This window comes from Poecile atricapillus, chromosome 1 (genome assembly GCF_030490865.1).
Source record: "Poecile atricapillus isolate bPoeAtr1 chromosome 1, bPoeAtr1.hap1, whole genome shotgun sequence".
NCBI classification, from domain to species: domain Eukaryota; kingdom Metazoa; phylum Chordata; class Aves; order Passeriformes; family Paridae; genus Poecile; species Poecile atricapillus.
In genome coordinates, this window is record NC_081249.1 from 180,141,711 (window position 1) to 180,164,542 (window position 22,832).

Here is a 22,832-nt window from a genome sequence, read left to right on the forward strand (position 1 = left end):
GACTCGAACGTGGAATATCTGCCCTAGAAAAGCCCTGTCATCCATAAAACCCACCCTGGGCAAATGTTACCGAGAGCCAGGCTGGGTTTTTCGGGAGATGTGGGATCATGTCATGGAAACCTAGAGGCAGAAGATGCTAAAAAAGCACCGAGATGTTAAAAAAGCAGCAAAAACCTCGATAAAGTGGGTTTGTGGTAAGCGAAAAAAGAAGAGGTGGATCGGAGGGTGTTAGCCTGTGCCAGGGATTTTTCCTCTGCCTCAAATATTGGCTTGAAGCAGGAAGAATCAGCTTTGGGACTGGGATGGTTTGCTCTGTGTCAGGACACTGCTTCTATTCCCAAAAATCAGCGTTTTTCCCTGCTGGCTCCACCTTTTCCCTGGAGACATCACTGAGCAGGGAAGAGATTTGTTATTTGGGGGTATTTTCCTTTATTCTCTGGTTTTGCTGCTCTGAATTGCCACAAGCAGGTCTGGCAGAAGCGCTGATCCCTCTTTTCCTAAGGGAGTCCTTCCTGTGGCTCATTCCCACCCTGTGTGTGGGCACAGCCAGATGTCCCACGTGGAAAAACATCCAGCAAGGATGAGCCTGAGGGTGTGCTGAGCTTGCACCGCCTCAGGATGGGAACATCCCGGAGCAGGACAGGGATTTTGGATCCCCAGGGCAGCCTGGAGGCCTCCAGGCCTCCTCATGGAATCATGGAATCGTGGAATCATGGAATCGTGGAACTGCTTGGGTTGGACGGGATCTTTGAGGGACCACCTTCCTCTATCCCACCTTGCTCCAACACTTCTAGGGAGAAATTTGTCTTTCCATAAATTCTGCTACATCCAGGCAGAGAAATTCTTGGAGGACCGCTCCATGTGAGGCTCTGCGATATGAAAAGGGCTTCCCTGTCAAGCTAATCAGCTCTCTGTTAAATAATGAATTAATTAGAGCTGCAGGCTGCTGTTCCAGGACCTGCAGCCTTGATCTGCTGGTGCCACAGGAGTCCTCTGGTCATCCTGTTCCTGCTTTGATGAGACATGAAAGAGACCCTGATTCCAGCTCGGAATGTTTGTTGGAATCACAGCCGGTTGCATAACGAGGATGTGGGGTTTGGGAGGTAATTAGTGGCTAATTAAGATATTTGTAAACCTTAAGCACCGTCCAGAGCGGATCGTTGTCAGCGCCCTCAGGAAACAGAGGCCTTTGGTTATTGCAGCAAATGGATGGGTTTGGTGAGCTGTTATCCTTGGAATTTATCTTGGGAAGGAGCAGGAGGGACAGAAAAATGCCCTATTTTGTTAAATATCTTTGTCTTTTATAGTTCCCTTTTTGTGCTCAATGTGTGGAGTTTTCCTTGTTAATTCCATCCTTGGGAGCTCCTTCCCCGTCCTGCTCTGTTTTCCCTTGGGAAATCTGATTTCTCTGGGATAAATCCCGGGTTGATTCCAGCAGGATTTCTGGGAGCTGACACCCTGGGCGTGGCAGAGGATGGACTCCTCATCCCGTGGTTCTCCTCATCCATGGATGCTCCTCGGCACGGCTCCTGCAAAAGCGCTGGAATTCATTTCCCTCATTTGCTGCTGGCTCTGCATGTTCTGGCTTTCAAATGTTCCTCTTTCCCCTGGCTGCAGAGCAAGGTGGTGGTTCAGGGCTTTAGTGCTGGCTTCCAGGCACTGATCCTGGAATTATTTCCCTGCCTGGGCAGAGTTTTTGTCCAAAAATGAGGATCATCCCAGCCCTCAGGATTGGACTCTTTGTCCAAGGCCTCGCCATCACTTCAGGGTGAGAGGAAACGGCCTCAGCGGTGGTTTAAATTGGATCTTAGGGAAAATTCCTTCTCAGAAAGGGTGGAAAGGCTGTGCAGGGGAGTTCTCTTCCCTGGAAACGTTCAGGGAATGTGTGGATGCGGCACTTGGGGCTGGTGGTGGCCACGGTGCTGGCTGATGGTTGGACTTGGTGATCTTGGAGGGCTTTTCCAGTTTAAAGGATTCCATGATTCCATAAAATCCATGGTGGATATTGTGTCCTCATGTGCACTTAGGAGTGGTTTGTGCTCCAGAAAACATGGAATTTCCCCTTTGGAATTGGGACCTTGCCTGGGGGGACACAGGAGCTGGAATGACGGGACAGCACCCGTGAAATCCAGCCAGGAATTCCTGACAGGAATTCCATTTCCCTTCCTCACCAGTGCCTTGATGGGCCCTCTTCCATGGGGATGAAAAGCCATGGAAAGGGTAAAGGAAATTCTCCTGAGTTTTCTTGGCTTCAGCTGCTTTTCCAATCATTTTCCTGGATCAGCAAATCTCTCCTCGGGCTCTTCTCTCACCTCTTCCAGCAGCAGCTCCTCGGCGTTCCCCAGCATTTCTCCCAAAAACCCAGAGCAGCTGAGCACTTCCAGCCTCTGTTTACAGACAGCAGCAGCACAATTATCCCTCAGGAATAATTATCCCTTGCTGCCCTTCCCGGGCGGAATGATCTTCCTCAAATCCATTTTGTGCCCCGGCTCAGCCCTGTCTTAACTCCAGCATCGCGTCAGGCCGTGAATCATGAGCTGGGCCCAAACTGCAGCTCTCGGGCAGAGGATGATTAATCTTGGCCACTCAGCCCTTCAAATTCATAAATATTGCAGAAGTAGGACACACAAATAACTTCGTCCTCCCTTCAGCTGGCACAGCGCGGATTCCTCAATATTCCTGAGCCAGGATGGGTTTGAATTCCTTGGATAATGAGAATTCCAACAGCTCCTTGGGGAGGTTCTCTCTGGGTGATCTCCAGTTTGGATGAGTTCTTGATGTGCTGCTCAAACACTCCTTTGCTCTGCTTGATCCTAATTATTAGGATGAATAATCTCCAGGAGCAGCCTGGCCACGTTATCCCAGGATTTTTCCCTTGTCGCTCCAAGGAAATGGATTCCCAAAGGCTCCCAAGGATAGGGAAGTGACAGCAGCCCCCCAAAATCCCCAGGGAAGAGCTCAGCAGTGATGCCACCACTTGTAGGGGCTTCTTGTCCACCTCTGATTGTCCTGGAACCATGGAATACTTTGGGAAGGGATCCATCCATGGGCAGGGACATTTTAACGGGATCAGAGCGCCTCTGAAGGATTTCTCTGTCTGCAGCTTCTTGCCTCTGCCAGCGGCTCTCTGGCATTTAATTAATCCGTCTGATCCGTTAATTAAGCTGGAATTTGATCCATCAGGACTTCAGAGAGCTCGAGTAGAACTAAAAACACCCCAAATACACAAGGAACGAACATATTAGGCTCAGGAAATTGTTGGTTTGGGTTTTTTTTCTTATAAATAGCTGCCCTGTCCTGTCCCCGTCCCCCTCTAGACCATGCTGGACCATGGATCCTCTGGAATTACTCTGGAACTGCCACAGGAGAGCAGCTGGAAGAGTTCCTGTCTGGTTTTACTCTCTCCAGCGACAGGAATGTCTGGGGAGCAGAACAAAAACTCAGAGGACAGGAGAGCAGTGACCTCCTGCCACCTCAGCTCACGCTGGATCAGCAGCCCGGGGAGGCCTCAAACATTTGATGTAAAACCCGGTTGGACAGAGATCAGATCCTGCTCACCACGGGCCACTGCCCACTCACAGGGTGACAATGTGGCTTTAAATCGGTGCTACCGGAGCACCACCGAGGCTTTTGTCCTCTGAGTGTCACCAGAGCTTCTTGTCCTCCGTGTGTCACCAAAACTTTTTTGTTCTCCAGGTGTCACCAGAGCTTTTTGTTCTCCAGGTGTCACCAGAGCCTTTTGTCCTCTGAGTGTCACCAAAGCTTTTTGTTCTCCAGGTGTCACCAGAGCTTTTTGTTCTCCAGGTGTCACCAGAGCCTTTTGTCCTCTGAGTGTCACCAAAGCTTTTTGTTCTCTAAGTGCCACCAAAGCTTTTTGTTCTCCAGGTGTCATCAGAGCTTTGTCTTCTCCAGGTGTCACCAGAGCTTTTTGTCCTCTGAGTGTCTTTTGTTCTCCAGGTGTCGCTTTTCCAGGTGTCACCAAAGCCTTTTGTTCTCCAGGTGTCACCAGAGCCTTTTGTTCTCCCAGTGTCACCCTCCAGGAAACTGCTGAGAGTGTGGATTTATTTTAAAGCCTCTGGGTGCAGGAATAAGGGAACATTTCCTGTTTCCAGTCAGGGTCAGGAGAAATCATGGATTTGTCCTTTTCCAGCCTGGGCAGTGGATCTGCTCCCGGCTGCAGGAATAAGGGAACACTTCTTGTTTCCATCTAGGATTTAGGTAACTTTCCATTCTGCAAAGCAGGGGCAGAGCTGCCCTTCCTTCCCTCTGGAGCTGCAGGAGCCCTGGGATGCCTCAGGAAGAGGCTGAGCCCTCCAGGGCTCTCCTTGTGCCACAGCAGCACCTGCTGGGAGACAGCAGCTGGCACAGCTGGGGACAGCCTGGCACAGCTGGGGACATCCTCCCTGCCCATCCCACCGGCAGCACCTCGCTGGCACATCCTTGGCTCATCCCTGCGCCTTTCCCGATGGATTGGAGCCTCTGGACCCACCTCTGCCTGCTCATCTTTGCACAGGCGGTGGAAAGAGGCCTCAAGTTGTGCCAGGAGGGGTTGGGTTGGATATCAGGGAGAATTCCTGCCTGGAAAGGGTTGTCCAGCTCAGGGCAGGGGTGGAATCCCCATCCCCGGAGGGATTTCAGATCCCTGCAGATTCACCTGGGTCCATGGGGCAGTGGTGGCTGTGGAACTGTTGGACTCAAAGATCTCAGAGGGTTTTCCAACCTGAACAATTCCATGATTCTCCATTTCCAACCTTGCTCACCCCCACTCACCATTCCCTGCTCCTGAGGTCTCCCTATATCTTTGGGAAGAAAACCTTCAAATTTATCCTTTCACCTCAATCTTTTTGATCGGGATTGCTCATGGACACAAATCCCACGTGCCCAGGCTGCCGTCTCACTGTTCCCCAAAACCTGGGATTTATTTTTGTCCAGCCTGTTGCTAATTCCAGCTCCATTTGCCAGTGGAACAGACAGCTCAGAGATAATTAAATATTATATCAACTGGGAGGTTGTGACAATAAACAGCTGGGCTGAAAAGGAGAAACCCTGCCAAAAACCCTCCCTGCACAAAGGTTTGGGGTTGTTCCTCCCTCTAATTAGAGAGTAGAGAATCAGGATCTAAATTTAGGGGGAGCCAGAGCCATAAATGGGGTGGGGAAGGAGAAATTCTTGGTGGGACCTCATTGTTTTGGTCACTGCTCCTCAAATGTGGCCCAGAGATGTATCCAGGCTTCAGATTTATGACATTGCCCCTGGAATTCTTCATCCTTGAGCAAAGGTTTGGGGCTTTTTCTCCCCCTAATTAGAGAGTGGAGGATCAGGATCTAAACTGGGGGTGAGCTGGAGCCATAAATGGGGACGGAGAAATTCTTGATGGGAATCACCTTTACTCAAATGTGACCCGGAGCTGCAGCCAGGCTTGGGATTGATGGCATTACCCCTGGAATTCTTCATCCTAATGGATGGCCTCGTCTCTCCTGTCCCCTCTGCTGCTTCCAGGAGCACCGTGAACAAATCCCGGGAGCCGTAATGAGCTCCCGGCCGCCTGGCAGTGACGGGCGCTGCGAGATGCCGCGGGAGCCCAAGGAGTCAGGGATTTGAGGGGATCTTTCCATCTGGGACACTGACAGGCCCTCTCTTATCAGCTGTCACCACCCTCCTGGTGGTGCTCCTTATCTCAGCCAGGCGCGGCTTTTTGCCGTGCTCTTATCTCTGCTTTTTTCAGGAAAAAACCAATGGGAAAAGAGTGGGAATTGCTGCACCTGCACTGGGGATTTTTGTCGCTTTTTTACCCCTCCCTCTCCAAACAGGGACGTGCTTCCCGTGTTTTTCCCGAGTTCCCTCCCTTGTCCCAGCTGGAATGGCTGATTCCTGAGGCTGGGATTGGATAACTCCAACCCTTTACTCTGGCACAGCCTGGAAAAGTTGGAGTCTGGAAGAGGCCGCCAGCAGCGCGTGTCCAGGGATGGATCCACATGAACAATTTCCAGAGGGAAAAATCCCTCTGGGAGCCCCTCTGGGGCTGCAGCAGAGCTGTGGGGCAGAGCAGGGCCTTGTCCTTGGAATATTGGGATCAGAGGGATCTCAGGATAGCAGGGATCTCCTCCCAGGGCTGTGACCCCTCGCGGGCAGTGAATCCCTGAGCCAGGGCAGGTTGTGATTCCCAGGAAAGGCTGAGGTGCCAGGAGCAGGGTTGGAGGAGCCTCCAGCATCCATCCAGCTGGGAAAGGCTTGGATCCAAACAGTCCCAGCCGGGAGCAGATCCACTGCAAAGGCTGGAAAAGGACAAATCCAGGATTTTTCCTGATCCACACAGGGCTCTGTCACATTTGACCTCAGCTGAGAAGCCACACAGTCCTGGAGGAGGCTCCTGGCTGCAGGCAGGCCCCTTTCCCTATAAACTGTATTTTCCTTCCTGGAACAGCTTTCTCCCACTTTGGTCCATGATTTCACAGCGCTCCAGCTCCCCAGGGAATTTTCCTGTGCTCAGAACCTGCTGTGGCACAAAAGGACATAACTGAGGATGAATAATGTTTTATTAATATTGGGAATGTTTTATTTAGCAGTTGTTATTTATTTATTTATTTATTTTTAATTTTTCCTGGGTTTTTTCTTTTTCTTTTTTTTTTCTTTTTTTTGAAGTATAAAACAATTTTCCCTTCCCTCCCCCGTGGAAAAAGCTCTTCCCGTGTCTGCCTGTCCCACCTGACAGGAGCTATTAAAGCCTTCCAAACAGCTGAAAGCAGCACTTTGGTTCCTGTGAAAGCCCCAGATTTCAGCTCTGATTCCCACCTGCCTTGTCAGGGCTGGAGACACCGAGCAGGTCCCGGGGGAAAGCTGGAATTGCTCCTCACCGGGACGAGTCTGTTGTTCCTGCCCCTTGGGGGCTGAAAATTGCTTTGGAATGTTCCTCCTGCAGACAGGAGGGAGGTGCAGGCTGGGTTTGTCAGCGCTGCCGTTCCAGGAAAGGAGCTGAGGGAAGGACAGGGGGGAGAGGAAAAGCTCCTGGAGGGGCTGTTTTCCCACAGGGAATGTCCCTCCATGCTTCAGGACAGAAGGTCCATGAGGAAAGATGAGTTTTCAGGAGGCACCAAAGGAAAAGGAGGGTGGAAAGAGTTTAAATCAGGATTTTCCATCTCTCAGCCCACCACACAGCATTCCAAGCTTTTCCCAAGCAAGGCTGGGATACCTCCCACCGCCCCAGGATGCTCCAGCCTGGCCTTGGGCACTGCCAGGGATCCAGGGGCAGCCACAGCTGCTCTGGGAATTCCAGCCCAGACAGGAATTCCCAATTCCCAGTCTCCCATCCATCCCTGCCCTCTGGCACTGGGAGCCATTCCCTGGCTCCTGTCCCTCCATCCCTTGTCCCCAGCCCCTCTCCAGCTCTCCTGGAGCCCCTTCAGGCCCTGCCAGGGACTCTGAGCTCTCCCTGGATCCTTCTCCTCTCCAGGTGAGCATTCCCAGCTCTCCCAGCCTGGCTCCAGAGGTCTCCAGCCCTGGGAGCAGCTCCATGGATTCCTCTGGATTTGCTCCCACACATCCACACCCCTATCCCGTGTCCTTGGCCGTCACCAGCTCACTGTGAGGTGTTATTGCTCCATGGGGCTGCCCAAGTTCTGCTGGAAATAATTCCAGAATCCCTTTTGGAATTGTTAATTCCAGTCCCTTTGGAATAAACACCACTTGGATGAACCTCCCGTGACAGACCCCAGCCGCATTTTGGGCTCAGGCCTCCCGTTCTGAGGTGATTTCTCAGTTGCCACAACCCTTCCTCACCTGCAGCCATTTATCCATGGGCTGGATAAAAGTCATCAGCCGGGCTGTGAGGAAAGAGTGGGATTTAGCACCAAATAATCCTAAAAAGGAAAGCAGAGGTGGCAGTGGGGAGGTGAGCGGTGGTGGGAGAGCGCCGGGGAGCACCGGGGCGGTGTCAGGGACACACGGGGAGGACAGGAGTGTCACAGCAGGGCTGGGAAATCTCCCCTGAGGCTGCTGAGAACCTCACCCCACAAACCTGGCAACAACAACAACAACAAACAACAGCGGTGCCTGACTGTTGGCCCCTCTCCTCTCCCGTTTCCCAGTGCCCCCCAACCTGACGGTCCCGCAGGAGAAGTCCCCGCTGGTGACGCGGGAAGGGGACACCATCGAGCTGCAGTGCCAGGTGACCGGGAAGCCCAAACCCATCATCCTGTGGTCACGGGCCGACAAGGAGGTGCCGATGCCGGACGGGGCCCTGCAGACGGAGAGCTACGACGGGATCCTGCGGATCGTCAACGTTTCCCGGGAGATGAGCGGGACCTACAGGTGCCAGACCAGCCAATACAACGGGTTTAACGTCAAACCCAGAGAGGCGTTGGTGCAGCTCATTGTGCAGTGTGAGTAAAACCTGATTTCCCTTGATTTCCTTTCTGTTGCGCGGAGGAAAAGTTGATTTATTCCTCCCCTAAACAAAGAGCAGCAAGAGTCTTATGGCTGTTACATATTTGATGTGGGGTTGTTTGTCTCTGTAGTTCCCTGAATCCATGAATTCCATGTAAATATGGAAGTAAAAATGACATAGGACTCTCATTTCTGGTGAAAAAAAACCAACAAAAAACACCAACAAAACAACAAAAAGCAAACCAAGTGTGAGGCAATCATTATTTTCCCCACAGCTTTGAATTCCTTGACACGGGAACAAGCGGATGAGATGGGAGGACATATTTCTCTAAATGCTGAGCTGATCCTGAGCTCATTTGTTGCTGCTGTGTAAAACAAGGAGGAAAAAACGAGGGCAAGAGCTGTTCCCTGGGAGCTGATCCGCATCCAGATCCAGCCTGCTCCGCTCTGCCAGCCAGCCTCGGGAACGGGGAGGGAAAAGGGGGGGAATCGGTTATTTTTTATTTCAGAAACGTGCAGCATTTGTTGTCGGGACATGGAAAGCCTGGTTTGAGGCGGTTTCTGGGGAATAACAGGGGGGATAATGAGCCATTCCTTGTGCTGAGTGACTTCCCAGGGTCTGCTGCTCTGTCAGGACTTAATTTGGGTGTTTTATGGAGTGCAGCCCTCGTTTATTCCGCTTTCAGATGCCCCAATCTTCTGTCACTTGGCTTTTTAGCGGCGCTCTGTGCTCAGCACCAGTGACCTCTTTTGGGGCCTCCAGGGAAGAGCCGCTCCTCACACGTCCTCAGAGCTGATTTGTTTTTCCTGGCTCTGCTTTGTAACAAATTATGGATGCATTGATTACGTGGCTGGGGTCTGCAGGGCTTCCATCCCAGCTTTTTCCCGCTGCTCCAGGTTTAAATCCCAAAAGTCAAGGCTGAAGGGAGGATGGAATCTTCTGCCTTGTGGGTTCCTCTGAGCTGTGGGGTTGGCTGTGTTAGGATTCATCCCATCAGAACTCGAGAACGAGGGGTCTGTGCCTCCTGTCCTTGGCTCAGTTGTGTCTTCCTGGAAATAAAGAGGCTCAGGGGGAATTTCTGGCTCTGCACAAGTCCCTGGCAGGAGGGGACAGCCGGGGGGGTCGGGCTCTGCTGGCAGGGAACAGGGACAGGAGGAGAGGGAACGGCCTCAGGCTGGGCCAGGGGAGGCTCAGGGTGGACAGCAGCAGGAATTTCCCCATGGAAAGGGCGCTCAGGCCTTGGAAGTGGCCAGGGAGGTTTGCAGTGCCCATCCCTGGAGGTGTCCCAGGAATTGCTGGAGGTGGCACTCGGAGCTCTGGGGACAGGGTGGGCACAGCTGGGACTCTGATCTTGGAGCTCTTTCCCAACCTCAGTGATCCTGGGAATCTGTGAACCTGGGAATGAGAACCACCATAGAAACACTGGAGCGCTGATCCTTCCAAACAAGGAGGGGGGGAAGTCGCTTCTTTCCGCTTTTCCTGGCATGGATTTGCTGTGAAAAGGAGAAAATATTTTGTGGTGGAGGAATTCCAACAGCTTCACACTTCCTCAGGACCTGGAGCAGTTCCCGGTGGATCCCATGGGATAACTCTGCTGACTCTCAGATTCTGGGGATGCGTTGCTTGGGTCGCTGTTATTCTCCCACCTTTTCCCGTTGCCAAACCCCCTCGTTTTGAAGCATTTTTGTTCTGCTTGAGAGGCAGAATTTTCCTAATTCCCAGAGAAGAGACACAACCTGAAAATGCTTCCAAGAAGTAGGATTTCAACAGGTATTTCCAGGCGCTTTTCCTTTCATCTCTCCGTGTTTAGAATTCCGCTCCCTTTATTCACATCCTGGCAAGTGACAAATTGGAGATGAATGGAGAAAAATTATGGAAAGCTTTGATTATTTTTCCTGTGGGAGGAAAGTTTTTGTTCCCAATGACTTGAGCAGCGTTTCTGTACCGAGGGTGGCATTTAACCAATTGTCATAAAAACCAGTTCTTTTCAGAATTTGGGAATATTTATCCTAGATCCTTCCAGCAGTGATGAGCAGGGAAAGATATTTAATGGAGCACTTTTATTTAGAGAATAACTCATGGATTTCACTGTGGAATGAGGATATTCCCATTCTTTGGAAGGTTCTCCTTGTGACAGCAGGACTTTGTCTCACTAAAAGTGGTTAATTAATCTGTTTTCAAGGAATTATGGAATATCCTGAGTGGGAAGGGACCCACAAGGATCTCAAATCCAACCCCTGGCACTGCACAGACACCCCAACAATCCCATCCTGTGCTGCCTTGGGAATGTGCTCATTCCCTGGGAAGCTGTTCCGGTGTCCTACAGGGAAAACCCTTCCATGGAATTCCTGCTCCAGGTCACATATGTTGGGTCACGCTAAAGAAAAATGAAAAGTAAATTAAAATATAAAGTTTTGTTTGTTTTTTTTTTTAATTTTTATTTGACCCCCTCATCTAATGAGTTTCTTGTTTTCCTCACCTCCCTTTTCTGCTGCCATCCCTTTATCCCATTTCGGTGATGTCAGGATCCCAGCCCGGAAGTTCTCTGCGAAAATTGTGGATTTTTGGTCTTGGTCAGAGTTTGTCCTTGAGCTGTGGTTTAAGATTTTTTTTTTTATTGGTGCGTGTTTACCTTAAATCCTAAAACTTCTCTAGAAAAATGAAAATCCTGGAGTCACAGAAAGCTTTGGGTTGGAAGGGAATTTCAACCCCATCCCATTCCAAAGCCTCCGTGGGCAGGGACACCTCCCACTATTCCAAGCTGCTCCAAGATGAGTCCTCCTCTATGTTTGGTTTCCTATCATGGGTTACTTGGGAGATTGGGAATTGGGAATTGCTGGCTGGGCTGGGATTCCCAGATTTGCTGTGGCTGTCCCTGGATCCCTGGCAGATCCCAAGGCCAGGCTGGACACTGGGACTGGAGCAGCCTGGGACAGTGGGAGCTGTCCCTGCCATGGCAGGGCTGGCCCTGGATGATCTTCAAGGTCCCTTCCAACCCAAACCACTCTGGGATTCCATTTTATCATTTTCCAGCTTCAATTGCGGATAAATAAATTTTTAAGGAATAAATCAAGCCCTGCTGGTGGCAGACAGGGCCCAACCCAGGGACAATTGACCAGCTCCACTTTTCCAGCTGCAGGAGAGGCTGGGGACACAAAAGTGCTACCAGGTGCCACCTAAGGCAATGGTTCCATGGTGTCCCTTCTCAAGTGACTGGAGCAGTGAGGATGGGATCGTTTTCCTCGGCTCCCTTTTCCTTCTGCGCTCCATAAAATCCTCTTTACAGCACAAACCCCTTCCCAAACTCATCCACCTCCAAAACCTTGGAAAGCCTCATAAAACATCCAAGATATTTCATGGAAGCCTGGCTGGCAGAGCTTTGGTGGCCGCATTGGGATGCTCCAGAATTTCCTGTTCCATTGGAGCTTGGCTTTATTTGCGTCATTCTCTTTTGGCAACAAATTCCAGATAACTCTGGAAAAAGGGGCTCATCCTGCAGGAATTAGACTGGGACTGGAACAGAGCTAATTAAGGAGAAAGATGAGGCTGAGTGATGATCTCAGGTGCTGAGTGGAGCAGCATAAATGAGTTATTCCCATTTTCCGTCAGCTGGAGAATCCAGCCCTGAGCCCTCTTCCCTTGATTTTAGGTTTCTTTGCAGCTGGGAATGGGAAAAGGAATTTTTCTGCCTTGGAAAGGCGATTTGGAAGCTCAGGAATGTGCTGGGTCTATCTCAAAATATCTGCCTGATGAAATATGTATATGCAAATATTGTATTAATAATGAAATAAAAATCGTTGCGGGAGAAGGAAGCGCTCCCCATCCCAGAGGGGACTGGGATTAATGATCTAAAAACTCTTGGAATTTTAGGAAAGTCACGAGGAGGAAGTGTTTGAACAGGTAGGGTGGCCAATCCCTGTGAGAATTTACCGGCTTCATGGAATTGTCTTGTGAATGGAGATCAGCAGTGTGGTGAAACTCCCAAGGAGTGTAATCTTACAGGTTATAAAACTTTAATTATGAAAACTCATTAAAAAGGGATAACCAAGGAATCTGAGAAATCAAATGGGGGAAATATCTTGATTTTTAAACAAACCTGTCATAAATCTGTGCTTAGGCAGGCTGGAATGATGAAGGAAAGCAGAATTTGCATTTAATATTAATATTATTTACATCTTTTTTTTTCCCCCCCCCCCCTTATGACTGAAGATTTGAGTGGGAAAAGCTGATTAATATTCAGGACAAATATTACATAACCCAATCCATTCCCAGGCTGGTGCATTTATCACTTTCTGAATGAATTCTTCCTCTAGAGATAAAAGTTGGGTTTAATTTGGGCTGTTTGTGGTGGGAGAAAGGACGGCCTGAAAACAAGCGTAGAACTGGGTCAAATTTTTTTAATCCTTTAATTTTTTTCCCCTTCTCTTCCAATGAAAAAATGACCTTAACCACTTGAAAATATCAAAATAATGGTGCTCCCATCGCTTTTCAAATGTTGATTTGCCCTCCCAAGTGGTTTTTTCCACCCTGGTGGTTGTATCTGTGGAATTTCACATTCCCACCCAAAGGATTTTCCCAGGTTATGGCAGAGGTTGATGCTGCTAAGCTGAGCTTAAAGCTTCGGCCTTCCTGTGGGGATATTGATTGCTATATTTATTTTATTTGTAAATACAGAGAGATTTAGGCACTCCCAATGGATAATTCCCATACTGTGGTTTTTAACCTATGGATCATTCCCCAGTCCTTAACTCCTAGTCCAGAAACTTCCCAAAGAACTGTAAAACAACAAAATCTATTCTCTAAGATCCTCATCCGATCGGGGCCGGATTCTGAATAACCCAGAGGCTTTGGGTGTAATTTATCCACATGGAGCAAGGCAGGGAAAAAAATATGGAAATCACGGATGGCTGGATCGGGAAAGAGAAATCCCAGGAGCTTTTTGACATTTAGCAAGGTCAAGGGCAGCGTGAGTTTGGTGACCCAGGCAGGTGATGAATATTCAAACCCTGGCGCCGTGGAAAATTTAAATGAGAGCCAGATAATTTGAATTTTTTCATATCTTATTCTAAAATTATTATCACGGACAGGCCTTCCTGCCAAGAATCAAAAAAAAAAAAAAACCCAGAGCACTCCAAAACCTGAATAAAGAGAGATGGGTTTTTTTTGGTGGGGGGAAATGGAATTATTTATATTGGGGTGGGTTTTTTTGTGAATTGGTCTTGGGGAGGATAATCCTTCTCTGTCTGAGGGCAGGAACAAAGGGTCTTCCAAACAAAAATGGTTTTGGAAGAAGGAAAAATGAGTGGGAAGAGATGTGAATATTCCATATCCATATTTAAAATAGGAAAGATCGGAGGTTTGGTTGCTCCAGACCCCATCCAGCCTTGAACACTTCCAGGAATGGAGCAGCCATGGCTTCTTCTTCAATTCCCAATTAATTACAGGTTAAGAGGTTGGATTTGAAGGGAAAAATGGGAATTCCAGCCCAAAAGGGTTGAGGGAAATCCAACAGTTATCGTGGGAAGAAGGTGAACAGCAGGATCACAGGGAATGTCGTGGCTGGAATATAAAGGAGTCACAAAAACCAAGGACAGTTCAACACCAACCAGGGAAAGGTAAATTGGAATAATTAACTTGTCCTTGTAGTTAATTTTTAACGGCAGAAGATGCTGAGTAAATATAATTCCTTTGTTGTCCTGTAACACTTAGGAGATTAATTCCCATAATTACACAAAATATGGATTTCAACAGGACTCTGGTTGCAAAGTGCAGCATTAAAAATTAAGATTATTTGGATTGACGCAGGACACAAATAATGCTGCCCATGGATGCTGCTGGAATTTGTCCCAGCTGATTTTTTTAGCTCCATAAATCCCTCTTCTCCTGTCTCACTTTCCAATATTCAACTTCGTGCCTGTAATTGCCTCATAAAGCAGAGTTTGGAAGGCAATCCGCAGATTTAAAGACAAGCTGCTGCAATCCCCGTGCTCCCTCCCAAATCCTTTGGATTTTATTCCCAATCCCAGAGTTATTATTCGGACCTGCCCACTGCCCTTAGCGGGGAGGTTTGCCGATCATTTTGCCTGTGGGGCTGGGAATGGTGTCAGCAGGAAGATTCCTTCCAGCAGGAGTGAATTTACATCTCTTGGTGTCCCACAAAATCAGGTTTTCCAGGGGAGATGGGCCAGAGGGTGTTGGATTCAGAACTGGAATTCCTGGATGCAGGGAATGCTGGGAGGGTCTGTGGGAATTACGGTTTTTTGGAGATTTTCTTTGGGTTCCACCAGCTTTTGAGGAGCCACATCTGGAGTGAAACCTGGCCTTGGGCACTTCCAGGGATCCTGGGGCAGCCACAGCTGCTCTGGGAATTCCAGGATTTGCATTATCCATGAAAAATCATCCCTACCAAGAGCAAAACAAGGGAGTCCTGACTGGAACCTACAATAAGAGAGCCACACCAAAAAAACAGCAAAACCCCAGGAACTGGGTTCAGGATGTTTTTGCTGAGTTTAAAGCACAAAGAAAGAAGAGACACTGGGAAAAGCAGGAATACAAACCCTGCTTCCTTCCCTTCATCGCTTCTGGGATTCAAAAGGCATCAAATTATTTTAAAGGAAGGAACATTGAAATTGAGCATTGGATGGAGGCACCAGATGACACTGAAACAGTGATGGGATATCACCTTTCCTATGGATCCTGGCTGGGAGAGCTGGGAATGTTCACCTGGAGAAGGGAAGGATCCAGGGAGAGCTCAGAGCCCCTGGCAGGGCCTGAAGGGGCTCCAGGAGAGCTGGAGAGGGACTGGGGACAAGGGATGGAGGGACAGGACACAGGGAATGGCTCCCAGTGCCAGAGGACAGGGATGGATGGGAGATTGGGAATTGGGAATTGCTGGCTGGGCTGGAATTGCCAGAGCAGCTGTCGCTGTCCCTGGATCCCTGGCAGTGCCCAAGGCCAGGCTGGACACTGGGGCTGGACACTGGGACAGTGGGAGCTGTCCCTGCCCATGGGATGGGATTGGGATGGGATTGAAGGTCCCTCCTACCAACCCCAAAGTGCCCCGAAGTTCAGCCCCTTCAGTGTGTGGCCAGAGGGAAAGGGGGAATTTCAGCTCCTAAAACAAAACCACCCCATGATATTCCACATTTCAGATGTGCCCCCCTGTCCAGCATTGGAGCAGAGCCTTGCTCTGAAGTGAAACTGCCCTGGGTAGATCCGATGCAAAAAACCCCAGAGAAACAGGGTTTGAGCCCATTTGGATTTTCCTGGTCCTGAACGCTGGGAATAATTTAATCCCATTTGGAAGATTCCAAGGAATCAGGCCCTTCTCATCATCCTTGAGCCTGGATTTGTATTTGGGTTCTACTCCAACTAAATAAAAGGACTCACAACTAAATAAATAAATGCAGAATTAAGGGATAACGCCTCTGTTTATGGGGCTGCTCTTAGGGCAGATGGATTTGTCTTCTGTGTCCAGCAATTTCACGTTGAAGGGAATAAACTCCAGCATTTCCTTACTTTCCTCCTCCCACAGGAGTCTATAAAATTCTGTATTATTGCTTCTAAGTCTGCTTTTCCCCTGCAATGTTTTACACGGAATTGCCTTTTTGTTTCCAGTAAATCCCGATATTGCTCCTCTCCTTCTTCCAGCTCTTTCCTCTCCAGTTGGAGTTCATCTTCCCGCTCAACCAATTTTGTCAAGCCCTGTTTTATCTCCAAAATTGAATTTTCAAGGTTATTGAAGGAATGTATTTTTCTCCCTTTTCATTTCCTCCCCGAACTCCATCAGGGCTCACCTTGGATATATTTGGGAGCTCTGCATAGTCGGTGGGATTGCCATGAAAAATATCCGGGAACACCCTGAATTCCCTGTTTTCCTTGCTTTCCCACCATTCTCAATCCTCTTGGAGCAACCTGGGATAGTGGGAGGTGTCCCTGCCCTGACAGGGCTGGAACTGGGTGGGTTTAAGGTCCCTTCCAACCAAACTATTCTGGGATTCTGGGATTTTGGGATTCTCTTCCACATCAGCCAAAACCCAAAGTCCATGAGACAGAAATCAGCTCTGACCCATGATTTATTCCTGGAGCAGTGACCCAGCTTGCTCCAAGAAGATTAAGACTGGCCTTGAAGTGGATCCATGAAGTTTTGAGGGAGCTGGGAAGGGTCTGGAGAATTGCTGAGGGAGCTGGGAAGGGTCTGGAGAATTGCTGAGGGAGCTGGGAAGGGGCTGGAGAATTGCTGAGGGAGCTGGGAAGGGGCTGGAGAATTGCTGAGGGAGCTGGGAAGGGGCTGAGCCTGGAGCAAAGGAGGCTCAGGGGGCCCTTGTGGCTCTGCACAAGTCCCTGGCAGGAGGGGACAGCCGGGGGGGTCGGGCTCTGCTTCCATGTAAAAATCTCCAGGATCAGAGGAAACGACCTCAAGTGTCACCAGGGGAGGCTCAGGTTGTATATTTGGAAAATTCCTTCATGGAAAGGGTGTCCAGCCCTGCTACTTCTTCTGAAGTTCTTGACCAAGCGTGTCCAGGCTGTCCCGTGGCCAATTCTCTGGGATTTTCTTCCCACTCCTGAAAACTTCCGTGTTTTTATTCCCCGTGTCCCAATCTGTGCTGCTGAGGTTCTCCAGTGCTCACCTCTGGAATGGGAGCAGATCCCAACGAGCTGTAGGGACCAAACCCCTCCTTTGTCCAACTCTTCCCGCTTCTCTTCCACCATTTAGGGTTTGGTGAACACCTTGGGCAGCCACAACAGGGAAAGTACACCTCAAACTGGTCATTCTGCCTCCTTGTCCTGCTTTTCCTTCTCCAGAGACACCAGGAATGATCAGGGAAAAATTCTGGACTGAGAATTTCCTCCAATAAATTCCAATTTTGCCCCTGTCCTGCTGCTCCAAACACTTCTCTTCTGACCTTCATTTTTTTCTTTTTCTAATTTATTTAAACCTGCCCACAGCTTTTCTTTTTTTCTTTTTTTTTGGGGTTTTTTTTTTTGGAAGCTGAGGACAATTTTCCCTCCAGCTCTGAGCCGAGTCTCTCTCATTTTCCGTGGATCCCAGGCTGAGCCATCTCCAGGGTTTCAATCCCTGACCCCAAATTTTCAAGCCTTGACCTTGGCTGCTTAAAAACAGGGGCAGCTCAATGAATTCCAGTCTCTGAGGTTTGTTCTAAGTCCCAGGCTCTAAAGGAGATGAAATCCCCACCTGGCCCAAAGGTAAATGCATAATTTCGCTTAAAGCCACGACTTCTGCACATAAAACAGGCCCCAAACCTCCCAAGCACAGAGAAAGAAAGAAATTTGGGGGGTTTATTGGTAATTCTCTGCTCTGATCAACAAAAGAAAACCCCATTTGGTTCTAAAGCGACCTTGTGCACAGGAGAAATAAAATACAGAGGTGAGAACTGATCTCTGTTTCAAGGCAAATAAAATTTGTTGCAAAAGCTGTCCAGAAGAGCAGTAAAAATGGGATTTTTGGTGCTGTTTGAAGTCCACACATTCGTTTTATGTGCACATCTCTGTGTTTTCTGCTCACCTCACATTTCTTTGCCTCCCCTGTCTGAGTTAAAAAACGCTTTTTATTTCAAGCCAGAGGGCAGGGATGGATGGGAGATTGGGAATTGGGAATTGCTGGCTGGGCTGGAATTCCCAGCTTTGCTGTGGCTGCCCCTGGATCCCTGGCAGTGGCCAAGGCCAGGCTGGACATTGGGGCTGGAGCAGCCTGGGACAGTGGGAGGTGTCCCTGATGTGGCACTGGATGGGATTTAATGTCCTTTCCATCCCAAAACATTCCTGGATTCCATGAAACAGGGACTTTCCTCGCTGTAGCGTGGATATATCCATGCAAGGCGGGGTTTGGAATGCACAGTTCCAGGACGGATTTGCTCACCCATTTTAATTTACTCCCAGATGTGCAAATGGCTTTATTCTATTTCTGGCCACGATGGTTTCATTTGGCTGGAATAAATCCATTATCCAAGGTGTAACATCCCAGCTCCAAGCTTTGGCTGGAAAATTGCTGCTGTCATTTCACGGGGATCACAATCCCAGTGCGCTGGAGCTTCCCAAAGCTCCCAAATCCCCTCTTGTCTGGGCTTCTCCGTGTCCTGAGCTCCAGGCTCCATTCAGGCACCTCCAGACCCACCTCAGGAGCTAAAAAATCCTGGAAATGTGGCTGCAGTGGAGAGTCCAGGAATAGAAAGACTCGGAAGTGTTGGATAACACTCCTGTGGTGTGAATCCAACAGTGGCCACAAACCCAGTGGAGAGCCAGCAGAGGCGCCACTTTTTGTTGTTATTATTATTATTTATTTATCATTCCCCTTGCCGGAGCTGTGAGAGATAAACTCGTTATTTGTTCAGCTTAAAATGCAAATTGGAAAGGCCAAAGGAGCGGGTGAAGCCTCTGCTCAGGGTGGAAATAAATTCCTGGAATTTTCTCCTTAAATCCCACACCAAAGACCAGGATTTGATCCCCACCCTGAGGAGCAGCTGTGTGGTTCAAACCAAACAAGCGTCTCGCTGTCGTTCCTCTGGATTGCTCCAGAACTTTCCTTTTTCCGTTTCCTAATCCTTAAAACATGAATGTGCTTAGGCGAAAAAACTTCATTAAACATTAATAGAGTGCCTGATTTAACTCCAGCCCCGTTTGCTTCCCAAAGATAATTGTGGAAGAGAATGAACCGTGCTCCCTTGGCAGCTTTGCTGGAGATTTTTCCAAAACTAATAGTGGAATTATGAAAGGAATAAGGAGGGAAAAAGTAAATTAAATCAAATTGCCAAAGCCTTGGGGAAGAGCTGATGCAAATGAGTTCAACGCAGAAGAGTCGCAAACAACTCCAGGTTTGGTTTTTTTTTTCCTGCGCATCTGGGAAGTCACAATCCTATAAAAACAATGGAAAAACCCGATGGAAAAATGAGCTGTTAGCTCTGGCTGGGGCTTTTATCAGCCCTTCCCTTTCCCATTAAAGTTATTACCTGCAAAAGCGGGATTCGGGAATGAGCAGCCCGGGTTAATTTTCTCTTCCTGTCACTGGGGATCATCAGCCCCTGGATAAATGGGAACTGTGGGGTTTAAAGACTTTTTTGACCTTAAAGGCAGGGGAAAGTTTCATTTTAAAGCTGTTTATAAGGCTAAAGTAGCTTGATAAGTAAATAAAGCAGGGGGAGAAGAGAGAAGGGCCTGAATACAAATTCCTGTTAAAATCGTTAAACCGAGCCGCCGTGGGGAGGTGAAATCGTTCCCTGGATCCGGAGCATTCCGTGGAAGCAGCAAGGAAAACAAAGGAGGGAACGTTATTCCACAGCAGAGATGAGTTTTGGATGTTCAAACATCCCGAGGATTTATGAGCAAGAGGAGGAAATGATGGAAAAATCAGCCATTAATGGCTTTTTAACACCTCAAACACGGAGCTGACACGATATTCCTGTCCCAAAATTCTCTGTGCTCTCCCTCAAGGATTTAGGATCAGGAGGGTCCAAATCATTGCCTGAAATAATTCCCTGGATTTGGAGCATTCAGTGGAAGCAGCAAGGAAAACAAAGGAGGGAACATTATTCCAAAGCAGAGATGAGTTTTGGATGTCCTAAAAATTCCAAGGATTTATGAGCAAGGGGGAAAAAAATCTGCCATTAAAGGCTTTTTACAACTCAAACACAGAGCTTCCAGAATATTCCTGTCCCAAAATTCCTGTGCTCTCCCCCTCGGGGATTTAGGATCAGGAGGGTCCTCAGCAGATGCTGCTTGAGCATCTTTCTGTTGTTATTTTAGAGATTTCTTCTGTGCCTGGCTCCAAGTTTAGGGAGAATTTTCCCAGGATTTTAAGGTGTGGTGTGGCTGGAAAGGCTGGAGAGGTGATGGGTATGGAATAATCTTGTCTGGAATGGGAAAACAAAAATAGAGAGTTTCCATTTAGAAATCAAGTATTTATGTCAGATAAAATTGGTTTTGTTACAAAGATCAGAGAAATGATACCAGGAGCAGCAGCGGATGCCTTGTTGTGGTCATGATCCATAAAAATACGGAGAGTTCATGGAATCTTGGAATGCTTTAGGTTGGAAAAGCCCTCTGAGGTCAAATCTGACCGTTCCCATCCCTGCCAAGGCCACCACTGATCATGTCCCCAAGTGCCACCTCCACAGGGATTTCAATCCCTCCAAGGATGGGGATTCCACTGCCCCTTTCCCGTATTTTACAGCTTTTCCACAGAGAACTTTCCCTTGGAGCACTTACATCTCAAGGTGGAAAAACACCTGGAAAATAGTGAACATTACTAAATTTGATTAATAATTCCTTTGATATCCATTATATAGGAGGATCTAGGAGGGTTTTTTTGGGGAAGTACAAATAATTTAAGTCAGGGTGGTGAGAGGAAAACAGGAGATTTGGGAGAGGCAACTCCCAGCTCTCCCTGAGAAGGCGGCGGAGACCTGGAATATTTTCTTTCCCAAGGATAATTCCTGTCTTTAAGCCAACAGTTCCCTGCAAAGCTGCTGCCTTGGGAAGCTTAGGGAAGCAGGAACATTTTAATGTTTAATGTAAAATACCGTTTTGTAAGGAAATAAAATCTCCCTGTGCCACCCTGGAATGGGTGGATTTCAGGAATTCTTCCCCCTCAGGGGTTAAAAACTGAGCTGAGTTCTTTGTTGAGCCAGAACATCCTGGCATTCCCTGGTTTGCATCCCGCTGGGAACACGTTTTCCATGCGTGTTCCTGGCTCTGACGTGAGCTGAGCACGAACCATCGCTCCAAGTTATCCTTGTTTTCCAGCCCTGATGAGGTTTTCCATCTTCGGGAAGTTGGGTCCGTGCACACGCTGGATGTTGGTTATTTTTTATTTATTTGGTGTTTTGCTGGCATCAAAATTCTGGCGGAGTTGGAAGCTGTGAATGTGAATTATTTAAAATCGGTTTTATTCGAGTTAGGGCAGAACAGGCTGTTCTGGGGGTGGGCAACTGGTTCATTCTGGGCTTGCTGGGACAGCAGAACCTCCACGGGAATGGAGAAAAAAACCTCTGGAATTGATGATTTTTGGGGAATCCAGAGAGCAGCTCCTGGGGCGGGGAGTTGATGGAATCATGGAATGATCCCACAAGGATCATCCAGCTCAGCTCCCAGCCCTGCACAGACCCCCCCAGCAATCCCAGCCTGTGCATCCCTGGCAGCGCTGCCCAAACGTTCCCAGAGCTCCTCGGGAATGTTCCCGCCGAGCACAGGGTCACCAGCTCAGCTCTGTGCCCGGGGTGTTGCTGCCTCGTGTGCTTTATCCAAAGCAAGTCCCGGAATTCCAGACTGGTTTGGGATGGGAGAGACCTTCCAGACCACCTCCTTCCACCCCTGCTTTGGGCTGGGACAGTTTCCATAGACCCGTTTGCTCCACGCGCTGTCCCAGTTAAGACAAGACACTTTATTCAGTGTCGTTCCAAGGATCTCCTCACAAGACCTTGGGAAAGTCCTGTCTCCTAGGACAGGCCTAAACACAAACCTGGGCTGGAGCACTCTCCTGGGATGGGTCCTAAATAAGAACCGGGGTTTAACATGTTTAGTTTTAGGATGTGCTCAGAAGAAGCTGCCCAATGTCCTGCAACAGGAAGAGACCAGGTTAGTCCTGTCTCCTAGGACTGGTCCTAAACAAGAACCTGGGTTAGTCCTGCCTCCTAGGACTGGTCCTAAACAAGAATCTGGGTTAGTCTTGTCTCTAGGACAGGTCTCAAAGAACATGGGTTAGTCTTGATTCCTTTGATGTGTCCTAAACCTGGGTTAGTTTGGATGCCTAGGATGGTTCCTAACCTAGGTTAGTCCTGTCTCTGGGCCAGGTCCTAAACAAGAACCTGGGTTAATCCTGTCTCTAGGACAGCTCCTAAACAAGAACCTGGGTTAGTCCTGTCTCTGGGCCAGGTCTCAAACAAGAACCTGGGTTAATCCTGTCTCTAGGACTCGTCCTAAACAAGAACCTGGGTTAGTCCTGTCTCCTAGGACTGGTCCTAAACAAGAACCTGGGTTAGTCTTGTCTCTAGGACAGGTCTCAAAGAACATGGGTTAGTCTTGATTCCTTTGATGTGTCCTAAACAAGAACCTGGGTTAGTTTGGATGCCTAGGATGGTTCCTAACCTGGGTTAGTCCTGTCTCTGGGCCAGGTCCTAAACAAGAACCTAGGTTAATCCTGTCTCTAGGACTCGTCCTAAACAAGAATCTGGGTTAGTCCTGTCTCTAGGACTGGTCCTAAACAAGAACCTGGGTTAGTCCTGCCTCCTAGGACTGGTCCTAAACAAGAATCCGGGTTAGTCTTGTCTCTAGGACAGCTCTCAAACAAGAACATGGGTTAGTCTTGATTCCTATGATGTATCCTAAACAAGAACCTGGGTTAGTTTGGATGCCTAGGATGGTTCCTAACCTGGGTTAGTCCTGTCTCTAGGCCAGGTCTCAAACAAGAACCTGGGTTAGTCCTGTCTCTAGGACT

At 48.7% G+C, this 22,832-nt stretch overlaps 1 protein-coding gene across 1 annotated transcript in view; it reads left to right on the forward strand.

The window, feature by feature from the left end:
• MDGA2 (MAM domain containing glycosylphosphatidylinositol anchor 2) overlaps positions 1-22,832 on the forward strand; it is a 220,014-nt gene that overhangs the window by 151,001 nt on the left and 46,181 nt on the right. Inside the window, exon 12 of the mRNA XM_058855841.1 lies at positions 8,085-8,378. Within this exon, the coding sequence (XP_058711824.1) occupies positions 8,085-8,378 (294 nt within the window). The remainder of the gene's footprint in view (positions 1-8,084; positions 8,379-22,832) is intronic.